Source organism: Spinacia oleracea, chromosome 5 (genome assembly GCF_020520425.1).
Source record: "Spinacia oleracea cultivar Varoflay chromosome 5, BTI_SOV_V1, whole genome shotgun sequence".
NCBI lineage: Eukaryota > Viridiplantae > Streptophyta > Magnoliopsida > Caryophyllales > Amaranthaceae > Spinacia > Spinacia oleracea.
This window is the reverse complement of record NC_079491.1, coordinates 3,047,965-3,062,695: the sequence shown is the minus strand read 5'-3', so window position 1 is coordinate 3,062,695 and position 14,731 is coordinate 3,047,965. Positions and strand designations below refer to the sequence as shown.

The 14,731-nt window shown below is 34.6% G+C and overlaps 2 protein-coding genes across 3 annotated transcripts; both read right to left on the bottom strand.

The window, feature by feature from the left end:
* Positions 1-2,815: 2,815 nt before the first annotated feature.
* Positions 2,816-8,595, bottom strand: LOC110783822 (F-box/LRR-repeat protein 17). The gene is made up of 11 exons (XM_021988209.2): positions 7,939-8,595; positions 6,692-6,793; positions 5,904-6,048; positions 5,607-5,791; positions 5,365-5,469; positions 5,176-5,273; positions 4,844-5,058; positions 4,690-4,756; positions 4,514-4,599; positions 4,006-4,098; positions 2,816-3,152 (listed from the first exon to the last, which is right to left on the bottom strand). The coding sequence occupies exons 1-11, from the start codon at positions 8,520-8,522 to the stop codon at positions 3,087-3,089; spliced, it is 1,746 nt and encodes a 581-aa protein (XP_021843901.1). The 5' UTR covers positions 8,523-8,595; the 3' UTR covers positions 2,816-3,086.
* Positions 8,596-11,200: 2,605 nt separating this feature from the next.
* LOC110781796 (sugar transport protein 1-like) lies at positions 11,201-14,582 on the bottom strand. Of its 2 annotated transcripts, XM_056828659.1 has the most exons (5): positions 14,213-14,582; positions 14,140-14,161; positions 13,296-13,618; positions 11,915-12,544; positions 11,201-11,819 (listed from the first exon to the last, which is right to left on the bottom strand). In XM_056828659.1, exons 1-5 carry the CDS (start codon positions 14,273-14,275, stop codon positions 11,364-11,366), a joined length of 1,494 nt encoding a protein of 497 aa, XP_056684637.1. In that variant the 5' UTR covers positions 14,276-14,582; the 3' UTR covers positions 11,201-11,363. The 2 variants fall into 2 exon arrangements, with proteins under 2 accessions (XP_056684637.1, XP_021841542.1); XM_021985850.2 differs by having other exon boundaries at positions 11,205-11,819; positions 14,140-14,565.
* Between the last annotated feature and the right edge of the window lie 149 nt (positions 14,583-14,731).

The window sequence follows — 14,731 nt, the reverse complement described above, 5'->3', positions numbered from 1 at the left end:
GAGACTCTCTTCGATCACGAGGGAAACTCCCGTTGTTGGTTTTGTTTTATGTCATCTTTAACTTTTACAAGGATCAGTCCATCGATTTCTGTAGAATAGCGTTGAAGTTCCTAAATATTTCGCCAATCCAATTGGTTGTTTACTTAACCGTCAATTCAATTGATGGTTTATAAATTATGTGATGAACATTATTTCCACTTTACTTGCCATGCGTAGTATTTGTGAAAACCAAGGAAAACCGTCAACCGAATTGGTGGTTTTGTCATAGACCGCCTATTCAGTTGACGTCTCAATTTTGAATCTGGGGGAAATTTTATTTTTTTAAGACAACTAATGACGTGTATGATAGATTGAGAATTATGTTAAAAAAAATACTTGTATATTGAAAATATCGACAATTTTAAACATTTTCTACGAAAATCGTTGCGATTAGTCCGTATTTATAAGCAAATTAAAAACGGTAACTTTCGTGTAAGACCGTCTTACCGGAAAGACCACTTTTATTGCTTAACTAATTGGTTTCATTGCTTAACTAATTGGTTTCAGTGCTTAACTAATTAGTTCTAGTGCTTTACTAATTAGTTTCATTGATTAACTAATTGGTTTCAGTGTTTAACTAATTAGTCCCAGTACCAATTGCATGTTGGTTCATTGGTGATTGGGCCTGAACTTGGTAGGGAGAACTCGTGTTCGATCCTCCGCAACAACAATTGGGAGGGGACTGAAATCTATCCACCCAGAACTCGCCCCGAATTCTGATTAGCCCTAAGGGTGAACCGGGTGCTAACACACACAAAAAGAAAAACTAATTAGTTCCAGTGGTTTAAGTAATTGATTTCACTGCTTAATTTGTATGACACCAATGTGATTTTATTGTGTAAGACCGGATTATATAAAAGTTTGTAAATTAAAAAACAAAGAAGAGTACAAGAGTCCGTGAATGAAATCATGTGGACGGACATTCTTCCCTGTTTGATCCGTGTATATAACAAGAGTACACTCTCAATTTTTGTTTTTATTTTTATTTTTATTTTTGTTTTTATGTTTATTTTTGTTTTTATATTTATTTTTGTTTTGTACGGAGGAGTGTGAACTCAAGTGATGGTGAGGAATCGAATGAATTCTATACTCCTTCAATTGTGTGTCCAATTCAAACACGACAACATTACACATAATTGTTATTTGTTACCAACAAAGTATTAATAAGTATTGTCTTATTATATTGTAACTAGTTATTCAATAAATAATATCTTACGAGATTCTATAATGATCCAATAGTTTATAAATGTTCCCTAAAAAAAAAAAAAGTTTATAAATGTAATTAACCATTTAAATATTAAGTAGTATTATAATCATTTTAGGTGGATACTAAAATATTCAAGAATTGGCTTTTAATAGAGAAAATATTAGATGGATTTTCAATTATCTGATTAATTCGGTCTTATTAACTGAGTATGTAATTTCATCAATTTCTTTTTAAACTTTACCTTGTTTAAAGTGATTTTATTGCTATACGTAAATAAAAGAATTAATATGGACTATACACTGAGACAAATTATTAAGATCCGACACGATATTATTTTCCATAGTACGGAGTATAAATCATAAAAATAGTCAAATTAGAGTATGCAACTAGCTGGTGTTGAAGTGCAACTGAAAAAATCCGAGGTAATACTCATATATGTTCAGTTTTAGTGTGAATTTTTAATATATAATATTCATCTATAGATCCACTTGTGTCATCTGTGGATAAGCATATCAACATATGGATGCGGGTAAAGAGTTAGATCCCCTTAAAAGTGAAGTACCAATGAGGTTTTGGCCTAGTGGTTAAGACCGAGAGTCTTTGTACTATATGTTTCAGGTTCGATTCCCCGCCCCATTTGTAATTTGTATTGCCCTTGTGGCTCATTATATAAGTTGAAGACTTCACATTTCCTGGATTAATGAGCCTTTTACAGTAATTTAGCACGACAATTGTAGTGTTTCGGGTGTAAACTATTCCTATGTAGGTATTATGCAGAAGATCACAAACTTGGGCTTCAGATTCAGACGTGGACTTGCGGTAAAAAAGAGAGGTGAACTTGTCCTGGGTGTTTTCTAGGAAAACCGCTCTGATGCCTAAGTTAGTCGATATAGAATAGATAATCAATCTTTAATATTGTAGGTGAGTGTGACTAATATAATGAAGGATGGTTTGTATATAAAGTGGCATTAATTGCCCTCAATCTGACCGTTGGGCCATAGGCTTGACCCATCCATAATCCTTGTGGAGCTTTATCTAAGCAAACCGAATTCTCTACTGGTGGTGGGCCGTTGTGCTAGCAGGGCCCAAGGAGCCAATAAGCCCAAAGTGGGGGAGCTACAAACACATTGGGCCTGTTTGACAATTGACTGTTGGCCAGTAGCTGTTCCACTTGCTTGTTTTTCCGGCGATTTGTGTTAGCTTTTTATGTTGGCTGTTTGACTGTATATTTTCTAAAAACATGTTCGGTAAATTTGGATGTTGGCTACTAGCTGTTTCATACAAAAGAGATAAAGATGTAATTACTAAATGAAAAGCCAACAACCAATCCAAAAAGCTACTCTTACTGTAGCTTTTGAGTTTTGGCGGAAAAACTGGTTTTTTAACCAAGAAAAGTCATTTACCAAACATGTATATTGGCCGCTTGACCACATAACAAAAGCCAAAAACCAATGAAAAAGGCAACAAAAAGTCAGTTACCAAACAGACCATAGCACTAATGAAAAAATCATTCTATGCAGAGAGATACAGCTTCAAATTTCCAGTTATCAGATCTGAGAAACTGGAGAATAACACACTAATGGAATTTTCATTAAACAATTTGTCACTTAACTTACAATTTCTGTTTTATTAGTAAAGAATTACAGAGTAACTTCAACACCTTTGTTCATACAATGCTTTCCTCCTACACTAGAATCTAACTTAGAGAACAACAGAAGGTGTTTTGTCAACAAAGGGGATAAGGAGCCAATTACTCCCCAGATCAAACAATGATCTGTGACCCCAGTATGTAATACAAGGAACCTTCAATGATTTACATATATAATCACAATTTTAGGGTTCATCCCATAAATACAACACATCTTCGTTTGGGAGCTCGGTATTGCTTGGAATCATCAGAAGAAGGCTGCATCAACCAAAATTAAACATTTAGCTCAATTTTAACAGCCAAGAAAAAGATATGGTAACAAAAGTTGACTCTGGTGTAGTAGTGTTTAGGGTTTAGGGTGCATCATCAACCAAAATTAAACATTTAGTTCACTTTCTTGTGACATGTTAATGCATGAAATATCATGGGCAGAATTGGTAGCTCGAGAGCAACAAACACCAGCTTACTTAAAAGACTAGGGCAAGGATAGGGAGATCATATTATCAGAACAAGCAGATATTTTGGAAGTATCATACATAAGGCATTCTTATGTCAAACATAGCCAAACCGGACTAAGGCTTCGTTTGGTTTAGCTTAAGACATTTTCAGTGAAAAATGATTTTCCATGGACTAGTTTTCCTTTTTTTGGTTCCTTTTTCATTGGTAATAGACAAAGGAAAATGGGAGAATATGGGTGAATATTCATGGGAAGAAGGGAGAAGGAAGTAAGGAGGAAAGGTGGAAAAGTGGGTTTCCCTTCCATTCAAATGGAAAATGTTTTTCCACCTTTGAGGGAGTTAAGGAAATAGTTTTTCATCCCTTGCCAAACCAAACAACTGAAAAGGGGAAAATCCTTTTCCATGAAAAGGGTTTACACCCTACCAAACAGAGCCTGAGACGAATAGTCTAGAAAACGAATCATAGGAAATCAAATTTGAGATTTATGACAAATGGGGAAAAGACAGTGTGCTAGTTCTGGTCTGTGCTCAAAGTTCAGTGATCAAAGTTTAAGGCAACATTGAACAGAAGGACTTTAGGAACCAATGCACCAGTAATTTAAACATAAAATCACCAAGTAATTTAGTATGTTCTGCAAGAGTATAATATGTACCTGTTGGCTGAGAATGTGAGGAACTCTAACTCTCTTGGATCCATCAGCCATGCGCTTGCTTAGATATTGGCTTTCTAGTGGAGCATTTTCAATCTGCGAGAATTTCATAATGAATGTCAAACAGGTTGATTTTTTCAATTCCAGGGTTCTTTTGAACACAATACTAACTTCATTTAAGTATATCCCACATAATTAATGAACTCCCAAAATCACTTTCATAAGTTTCACTCTTGAGTCTTGAGTATGATTTTGCTTTTGATGATTGTGTAACTTCAGACCAAATTATCCACTAAAGTTCTTTAATAAGGGCTACTAAGGCATTGATCATTCAGCTTAAACTTTACAGGCAGAATTCTTAATGCATAAAGTTTCAATGGAATTCTATATTGAAACACTATAATAAAAGTTTAATGCTAAACTTCATAATCAACAAGATGAAACAACACTGAGATGAGCATGGTCAGGGGAATGTTTATCATTGAACTTGTACGAGGGAATTGATATATACCTGAGTTTCAATAACCTCACGTAGCGAATTTTCACAGTCAGCAGCATGAACACTTTCCAAATTGGAACACTGAAGTAGCAACCTCTCTAAATAAAGCAAAGAACCTCATTAGAAACCTTAACTAACAGTATTTACCAAAATCATCAATTGTAAATTAGACATTCCAAAATACAAACCTGGCTGCAAATTTTTACAGGAAGTAAGGTTCAGGTCTCTGAGTTCTGGACAGTTTAAGCAAATAGCCTGCATTTTGTTTAACTTCCCAAGTCAGAAACAAGTTCACATATAAAAAGTCTATTAAGCCTATCTGTGCATAGCAAAGGGACTCACATCTAAGCCAGAACAACCCCACAAGCTAAGTTTCTTCAGTCGATTATGCTTAATGATAAGCTTCTGATACATATGATGCAACTTGCTACTTTTCTGTGGTTCATTATCATTGCTTTCTTTCACAGAAACATCATCCACGTTTGGATCACAAATTGACATACCACAGTCCATTAGCTCCAGACAAGGCAATTGTGCTGTGGCAAATTGAATCCCACCTAATCATAAACAGGAAGGAAGTTAGTTCCTTTAAAATCAATATAGATCTTCCAAATGAAACCCAAATAGAGATAGTGGTGAAATACTTGAAAAAAAGGTAGGAAATAGGAAATTACTTGAAGTGATATTAGGGCAAAGAGCTAGCAACAATCTTGACAAAGTTCGGGAGAACACGTTACATATCATTCCAATGCCACTATCAGTGATGCCAGACCTGAATCAACAATAAAAACAATATAAGATTCATGCAGAAAAACAGTATACTGGAAACAAAGCAATAAAAACAACTGAAGCTGAGGCATTACCCACTCAAGTCAAGGAGCTCTAACTTTGAAAAGCTGTAGGCAATGGCAGCAACAGAAGCATCTGTGATGCCAGAACCCAACACTAATGAGAGCATTCTCAATCCCCTGAATATGAAGAAACATCAACCATTAGAGTTTATTAAACCTCATCATCATCATATCTAATTGTAGGCTTGATTAAAAAAGAGTATAATGCTTTCTCTTCTTGTAATAAGAAACAAAAACCAACACAGCTTACTGACCTCAAATTTGCTGATGAGAGAGCAAGAACAGTAGCATGAGACAATTTAGGTGATGCAACATGAATGTTCTGCAATTTTGGGCAGAATCTTCCCAAGTTGTCCATCATGGTTGTGAGATCAGTAATATCATTTTCTTGATGAGAAAAGTTCAAAGAAACCTCCTTCAAATTAGGGCAGTTGATAATCTGCGATAATGAGACCCAAATAAGCACAAACAGAAAAAGGGAAGGCAAAAAGATACAACAGGTATAAGTTAAGACCTAAAAAAAATTCAATGAAAAGGATAAGAGTAATCACCGTCTTAGATAGAGAATGAAGATCAGAAAGCCAGAGAGTAGAAAGACTACTTGAAGAAATAACAATTGATCCTAGATTAGAGCACCCTTCAATCTTAAGGCTAGTGAGACACCGTCTATCAGCAACAAAACGACCAAGTTCATCTCTACAGTACAAGTAAAACAGTGTCAATGACTACTTGAGTATTAGCAGAGCTAAGAAAAAGCACATTCAACAATTCAAGACTTGCACTATGGGATTCATACTAAAATTAATGAACTTCTATAAAACAAACAATCCACTCCCCAAAAGTTTATCAGACATCATTGTTTACAATTTGGCAAGTGACATGTTGATGCTACCATAAAACAATCAATAACCAGTTATTTTTCCAGTAGAGCAAAGCAATCAATTTACCAGTTGGTGTGCTGAAACCATTACAAACAATAACCAGCCTTACAAAGTCATTTGAAATGAAGAGTGGCATGAATTGTTCCCTGCATTACATGATCGAGTTCCCCAAACACTAGGATTTATCTAGAGTTTGAATCAACTATCCTTTTACATATTTAACACAATCCCCAAAATTTTGGTGTCAAATGTTTAAAACCATGTTCATATCCAATAATCCATTTCCACAAAGATAATGACAGGAAAAAGGGGAGCTCATTTCACAAATAAGTCATAAGTGAGCCGCGTTCTTAAATATCAAAGCATTATGGTTTTGTATGTGACGATACTGAAGACCTTAATTGGAGAATTTCCCAATAAAATGTTAGAAAAACAAAGAGGGAGCATAATATGTATACCCAGTTATCCGGTTAACTGACAACTCTGAGGTAGAGATCTCCATGGACTCCAGATTCGGGCAAGAGAACGCAATGCAAGCTAGTAGTGTCGCATCCACATCACTGCAACAAATAAAAAAGTTGATGAATATAATTCAACAATAGAAATGCCAGTAAAACAAACACATTATGTTTTAAATGTAACACAAAGTAAAACCATTTATCTCCTTTTCATTGTAGATTTACAGCCACAACAATGCTGAAGTTATGTCAACTAAGATTCCTCTCATACATAGCAACACAGCAAAGTCTTGAACTAGAAATATTACTTGAACTTCACATTTAAACTTGGAGTCTTGTACCAAAGAAATCACAACAATGTAGGTCCATAAACAATTTCATTTCATTCATAGATCAAAACCCCTATATTCATTCATTCGAAACAAACAATAACCTTGTCCATTTTTAAGTTGGGTGATAAATCACATAATACTATGACTTATGGATCATTTCAAGTTTCCATGTTTTGTTCTTTGTTGAGTAACACATCTCATCACTTATTGGATCGAGGAACAATCATCAATATCCTTTCTCTTATCACAAAAGATAGTCTCAAGCATTGGAGTGTCATTTGTGTATATTTCATCAATACCTTTATTCTTTTTGCTAACCACTTAAGATCTCCAAAACCCTAGATCTAATAATCAAATAACACATCTTTTATAGAAATCCAAAAGTAACCAAAATCCAATTGGAACTATGAAGGTTCAGTCAGTTGTTTTTCAACTAGGGTAAGGTAAATCCTTGGTATTCATTATTCATTAAGAACATTTTCATTCCAACCTCATCAATGAAACCCTAAATTTCTCTCATTTAACACAAATTAACTCAATTTGCGCATACCTATCTGATCTTATACTTTCACTTGATTAAATTCAAATCAAACCCCTCAAAATCCCAGATCCTACTCAACAACACATGATTAAACAAAACAGAAATCAAAAGATCCAAGATATTAGAACACCAAAATCAAATCATATCTCAAAAAGAAAAATGCAGGTCCAATTATCACCCCATATAATTCTTGATTCATCAACTTTAATGTAAACCTAACCAGTCATCACACCGTTTTTAATTTCAACATCATAATCATCATCATCTTATAAATTCCGCCCCATTTCATCCAGATCAAACATAAAACCCTAGATCTAATCCAACCGAACAAAATCAATCAACTAACAAAATAAAATAAAAATCCAGAACCAAACCTATCCATCCGAAGAGAGATCCTAACAAGAGATGCACAACACTTCTTCAAAACCGACCCGACAAACCCAACTGACCCATTCACCGGAACCCTAACCCGTAACTCTTCAGTAGCTTTCCAAACCCGACCCGCTATACCTCTCCATCCTTTACAAACCCCAGAAGCCAACAACACCGATGAAGGAGGCAACCTCTTCATCACCTCCCACATACAACCGGCAGGCAACCCACCGGAAACAATCTCATCGGCATCGAAGAAGTTCTCGTCTTCCTCCTCATCGATTGCTCCCAAACCAACCGCCGTCTCGTTATCGGACGAATCCCCGACGTCCACGTCGTCAAAGGATAACGCCCGCTGTGTCCGAAGCGGTGGAAGGCGGGGAGTCGACGGAGTATCAGTGGCGGAGTTGACGATATAGTTGTTGGTGGTGGTGGTGGTGGTGCCGTCGCAGACGTGGCCTTTTTTGGGAAGACCACATCGGCCACAGTTGTAACTCCCACGCCTTTTCGCCCGTTTAGAAGGATCTAGATACGGGGTAGCGGGTGTTGTTGGGGTGGATGAAGCGGCGGCGATGTGGTGGCGCATTTTGGGAGGAGAGAGAAAATGTGGGATGTTGAGATTTGATGAATTAGAGGTGGCGGGAGGTGAAAATGAAAATGAAAGAGAGGTTTTAATAGTGAAGGGAAGGAGGCGCGCGAGGGAGAGAGTTTTGGCGCCCTTATTTTTAAAGCTTTTTAAATTATGAAAGAGCGTTTTTGGGTGAAATGACGGAAATAGGGCTTGGATTTGAAATTGGGTGGTTTAGGTTGGAGGGTAGTTTGGGGATTTTAAAGGAAATGAATTTTAAAGCTTTTTAAATTACGAGGAGTTTTTTGGGAAATGACGGAAATAGGGGTTGGATTTTGAAATTGGGTGGTTTAGGTTGGAGGGTAGTTTGGGGAATTTAAAGAAAATGAGATTTGTTTTGAAGGTTTGATTCTTTTTTATGGAGGTGGGAGAATCATTAAAGATTTTTAATTTTCGAATATATTTTTACCATTTATATGTTGATAGGCTTTTTGGGTGGTGTTGGTGTGAAAGAGATGGATCATGAAGTTTGGGCATAAAATTGGAGGGTATTTGTACGTCACTTATTTGGATGCATTGAATTTTAAAGTTGAATATTATAATAGTGGGTTAATCCTTTAATCGTAATGAAAGATACATTGTGTTAAGTTATTTGATCGTTAAATTAAAAGAAAACAAATAAAAAAAACTAGCTATATGCTGGTAATTTTTAATATAGAATCGGTATAATCAAGATTTATTCTGCTCATTATGAGCAAACGGGAGGGGGGGGGGGGGGGGACAAACCGTTGTATCATGTATTAGCTCATACTTTTTAGTATAACGCACAAGAAGTGGTTTTCTACATAGTCTTATTAGTTAGCGAGTTACATAGAAATTCACGAAACTTTGCTTATTCCACCACACCATGACCTATTTAATTAAGACAATATCCAATAACATCCTATTTATATTATATTAGTGACTAAAGTCAAGGGGAATCAATGTAGGATGCTTATGTATACAATTTACTATGGATTGTTCAATGCAATACTCGAAATTTGTCAATAGTACATAGGTTGATAGGGAGTTTATTAATTACTAACTACATCGTTAAAAGTTGTCAATCTCTACCTACCTTTCTAACCAATTGATGTCAATTGCTACATTAGTCCATATTCCAACTGATTAGTGAGCTAATGACATCATAATTAAGCAAATTTTATTGTACAGCCGGAATAACCAAAAGGTCCAAGAACTTTATTTGCTCACTGAATTATTTGGTTTCCAAATGAGCAAATGAGGGGGAGAAAAGACACAACAAGTTATATCCTGCATAAGCTTATAATTTATAGTATAACGTACAAAAAGTTGCTTTTGTACATAGTGTTCTAATGTTCTCTATTGAAAAGTTACATTGAAATTCACGAAACTTTGCTTCAAGTCCTCAACAATAAACAGACAACGAGACATGATTATCAACAACAAAATGATGTACTCCGTATTGAGTATTGACGTCTACACTCTCGATTAATTGAACCTTGGATACAAAGAAGTGTTTGGGCCTTTGATGGGCCGTTGGAGGGAGATTCCTGCAAAGATTGGGCCAAGCCTGCTACGATGCCTTTGGACCTTTAACCTTTTTTTTGACGGGCCTTTGGACCTTTAACTTTGATCCATTCTCAAAGTGGAGTATGCTTGATGGTGTCATGGCAAATTGGCAACCAATTGGACCTTTTTTTTTTTAATTTTTTTTTTTTTAATAATGTATTGTTTTTTGGTTTCATTATATCATTTGTGAAATGTATTTCATTATTCTCTTGCTATCCAACTTTGATCATGTTCAATTTTGATTGGAATATTTTAACCTATAGACTTGCAACATGTTTTGGTTCAAGGTATCTTTTTCATGTTAAAGATTTAAATAAATAATTTTATTACAAGAAATTAATACATGGTTTGAGGTTTGATTATTTTATAGTTTCTTAAATTATAATTCTATATTTATATTATTGAACAACAAGTCTATGTCCGTGCTAATGCACGAGATTTCTATAAAAAAGGAAGCTAATAAAAAAGAGCATTAATTTTAGTTTCCTTCTTTATTCATGTTATTATTTGAATTAACTAAAATTGTACATATTTTCTTTTTTTGTTAGTACTCCGTAACTTTTTTCCCTTTGTTGATATTTTAATGTCATGCTTTGATAGTTTTCTATTTGATTCAGCTAAATTCAAGGGAATTAAGGGTGATGACGTGGAGTAGTCGTGGTTTCAGAATCGGGGTTTTGGAGGCCTTTTATTAGTCACCACTCTACTTTAATAATATAGATGAGTTAAAATTATAATTCTATATTGTTCCGGCATCAAATTTTGGGAATTCAATATTAGAAGTTAGTATTATTTCATCTGTAGGTTTTTATTTAGTGATTAAGTAATGAGAAAAATATATAGGAAGTACCTAGGAGTATACCTCAACCATTGCAGTTGCACAAATAAAGAACGAGTGATTCAAACAATAACGGGAGAGGCCTAGTTGGTTATAGAATATGTTAATATATAGTCAAAAAATATTTGTACATCAGAATATTGTTGTGTAAATATCTTAATTAGGATGGTATACGTTGTGATCAATGGGAATCAATTATAATTAATTAGTCAAAATTAAGATATTTATTTATAAACACATGATAAAATTAGTGCATAATAATAAACAAATAAATAACTCCTTGTGAAAATTCTCAACGTACAAATTTATTATAACTTCATAATAGTTAGTGACTGGATGAATTAAACACGTCTATCTAGTAAATCCTGGCATATATAATACTTTAGTACTTATTGATCTTTAAAAAGATAAAATATATAAAAAAAAACTAATTACGCCTTAAGCACGGGCATCTCTGGAGTAACTACATCATCTGGAATGAAATGACCCCAGAATTTGTGGTTCTTCCAAACAAGATTCATCTCTTCAATAGGCACGTTCTTGGTCTCAGGCAACAAGAAGTAGATGAATATTGTCATAACTACCACGAAGAAGGCGAAAAAGATGAAGAGTCCAAACTTCATGGCACATAACATTGGGAGGAAAGCTTGAGCGATAATAAAGGTGAAGATCATGTTGACTGATACATTGATGCTCTGTGCAGCTGATCGAACTTCAAGAGGGAAGATTTCACTTGGTACTAGCCATCCCAGAGGTCCCCATGACCAAGCGAATCCAGCTACGTAGATGCATATAAACAATACAACTACAATCGCATACCATTCTGGCAAATTTGCTGCATCTCCTGTCACCCCAAATTTCCATCCGATGAATGATGCCACCAGTATCTGACAATACATAGATATATTATAAGTCGTTAATCAACCAAATTATTCTAATGATTTCAGTAAAATAAGAAGATCAATTGAAAAAGATGGATTACCTGAAAAATGAGCATTTGGCTGCCACCTTGAAGGAAAAGAGAGCGCCTTCCCCATTTATCAACACCATAAATAGAAACCAAAGTAGCAACAACGTTAACCCCACCAGTAATAACCGCTGACATAAGGGAGGCATCGTCTGCAAATCCGATTGTTTTAAATAAAACAGGTGCATAGAACATGATCACATTGATCCCAGTAAGTTGTTGAAACATTGGGATTACAAAGGCGAATATAAGAGGGGGTCTATATTGTCGGTCCTTAAATAGGCTTTTCCAAGGGTCTTTCACCTTCTCGGAGGCTTCACTAGCTGTAACTAGGTCTTCGAATTCGGCATCAACATTTTCTACCCCTCGGATTTTTAACAATTGTTTCTTAGCTTCATCGGGTTTGCCTCTTTCAATGAGGGAGTTGGGGGTTTCGGGAAGGATTAAAGAACCAAAAAGGATAATGAGAGCAGGAACCATAGCTCCTCCGAGACTCAACCTCCACCCAATGTGGTCAACTTTGGCAAATACGTAGTTAAGGAGATTGGCTATGAGGATTCCTATTGTGATTGTGAGTTGGAACATCATGTTTAGCGCACCACGATGCTTGTAAGGTGCCATCTCTGACAGAAACACAGGTACTGACTGCAAAATATAATTATTCAACAATAATTACTTGAATTGGTTGATTACTAAGTACTCATTAATCAACAAGTTAATATGCTAGACGCTATGTTCCAATACCAGAACAAGTAGCACACTTTAAAAAATTAAGTAAAATAGGAAGTTATATTTAAAAGTAGCAAAAAGTTGATTAAAGAACATGCAGAATACAATATTAGAATATTAATGTAAAATCCTAACATGTTTAGAAAATTTATTGTATATAATTGTAATTATGCAAAAATCAAGTTAAGAAAAAGTTTAACAAAAATGCTTGTAGGACGACTTTAACAAGTGTTCATAGGGTAACAAGAGTGAGATTGGCTATCTACTGAAACCAGGCACGTCTCATTTGCAATTACTTTTTGCTCTAATAATTAGTAGTTGTATTACTTATATACTTGTATTTACTGCCAAATTTAATTTTCAATTTTTTTTGAAGATTTTTGTTTCTTAAAAAAACAAAATAGGGTAGACAACCCTTTGTACAACGTAGATCCCCTTTGATTATAGATAATAATATTATTTCAACGTATTCTAGATTGATTTTATAAACATCTCATACTGTAACTCTATTTTGTTCGACATATATTATAGTTAATATAAGTTCAGAAAAAATAAGTTTTTTTTCAGAAATTTTCACACACAAATAAGTTTATTCTTGATAAAAGTTCAATTAAGTTCAGATAAGTTTCAGTTTAGTCAAAGTAAGTCAGATAGAAAGAAGTTATACCTGATTAGCGAAGCCGATGCCAAAACCAAGAAGTATACGACCGATGATAAGCATGGCAACGTTTTGAGCAGCTGCATTAATAGCACCACCAGCCAGGAAGAGGAGGCCTCCAACAAACATGGATCGCTTGCGGCCCCACTTTCGAGTGACAGTTGATGCCACGATAGAAGCTACTAATGCAGCCAAGTATAAAGAGGACGTGAACATAGTTAACTTGACGCTATTGAATTTACAGTACTGGTTCGTCCCTGAGTCCGCCATCTGTTGTCTATACACTGATGGGAAGAATTTCTCCAAAAACATCGGCATTGATGTAACTCCACCTACATATCATTATATTTATATCAATTGATGTATCTAATAAGAAGCGTACGATTAATACTCATAATTAATTAGCATGTATATATGAGATTTACTAATTATAATTATATCAATTGATGTATCCGTCAAAAAAAGTTAAAAAAAATTGATGTATCTAATAAGAAGCGTACAATTAATACTCTTAATTAATTAGCATGTATATATGAGATTTACTAATTAAGAGAATCACTATCTAATAAGAAACGTACGATTAATACTCTTAATTAATTAGCATGATTTATGAAATTTACGAAGTACTAATTAAGAAAATCACTAGCTAGATCAATTAAATCAATTCAAGCCAATCACTTGCTAATCAGAAACGCACGATTAATACTCTTTAATTAATTAGCATGTATATATGAGATTTACTACTCCGTAATCAAGAGAATCACTAGCTAGCTAGATGAATTAATTCAATTCAAGAAATAAGAATTAAATTAAACCTTGAGATAAAATATAATTCGATTAATAAAATATATACCTGAAATCCCGATGTCATAACCGAATATCAATCCTCCAGCAGCCGCAAGAAGGCAACTCAAAAACACGTAACCAGTTAGTTTTCCTGGATACTCTTTACCAACCTTTCCACCATCAATAATTATTCCACCCGCCATTATTTTGTTTAATTCTCTAACTTTGATCTATAGAATATGGATGAATAAAATAGCTAGAAGTGTCAACGTATTTATAATACAATAGTTTCCTAATCCTACTCGACATTAAAACTAATAACGGGAACATAGAATAATTAAAAAGCTTAACATGAATATAACTCTAACTTTCCTAATTCTATCGTAAAAAGAAGTAAAACTGGATTCACAAGGACCACAACCAAGAGTTTTAGTCAATATACAATTGTACTACTTATGTATTAATTGCACGTTTATAAAATAATTAACTTTATCCTTATTGGGGTTTTTTTTTTTTTTGTTTGTGTGTGGGTGTGTGTTTGGATTTTGTGTTGTGTTACCTACAGTGGCGGACCTTGAACGGTTTTACGAGGGGGGTCGGTAGAAAAAAATTGAGCAATATACTATGTAATTATACAATTATACACAAATTTTAGTGGG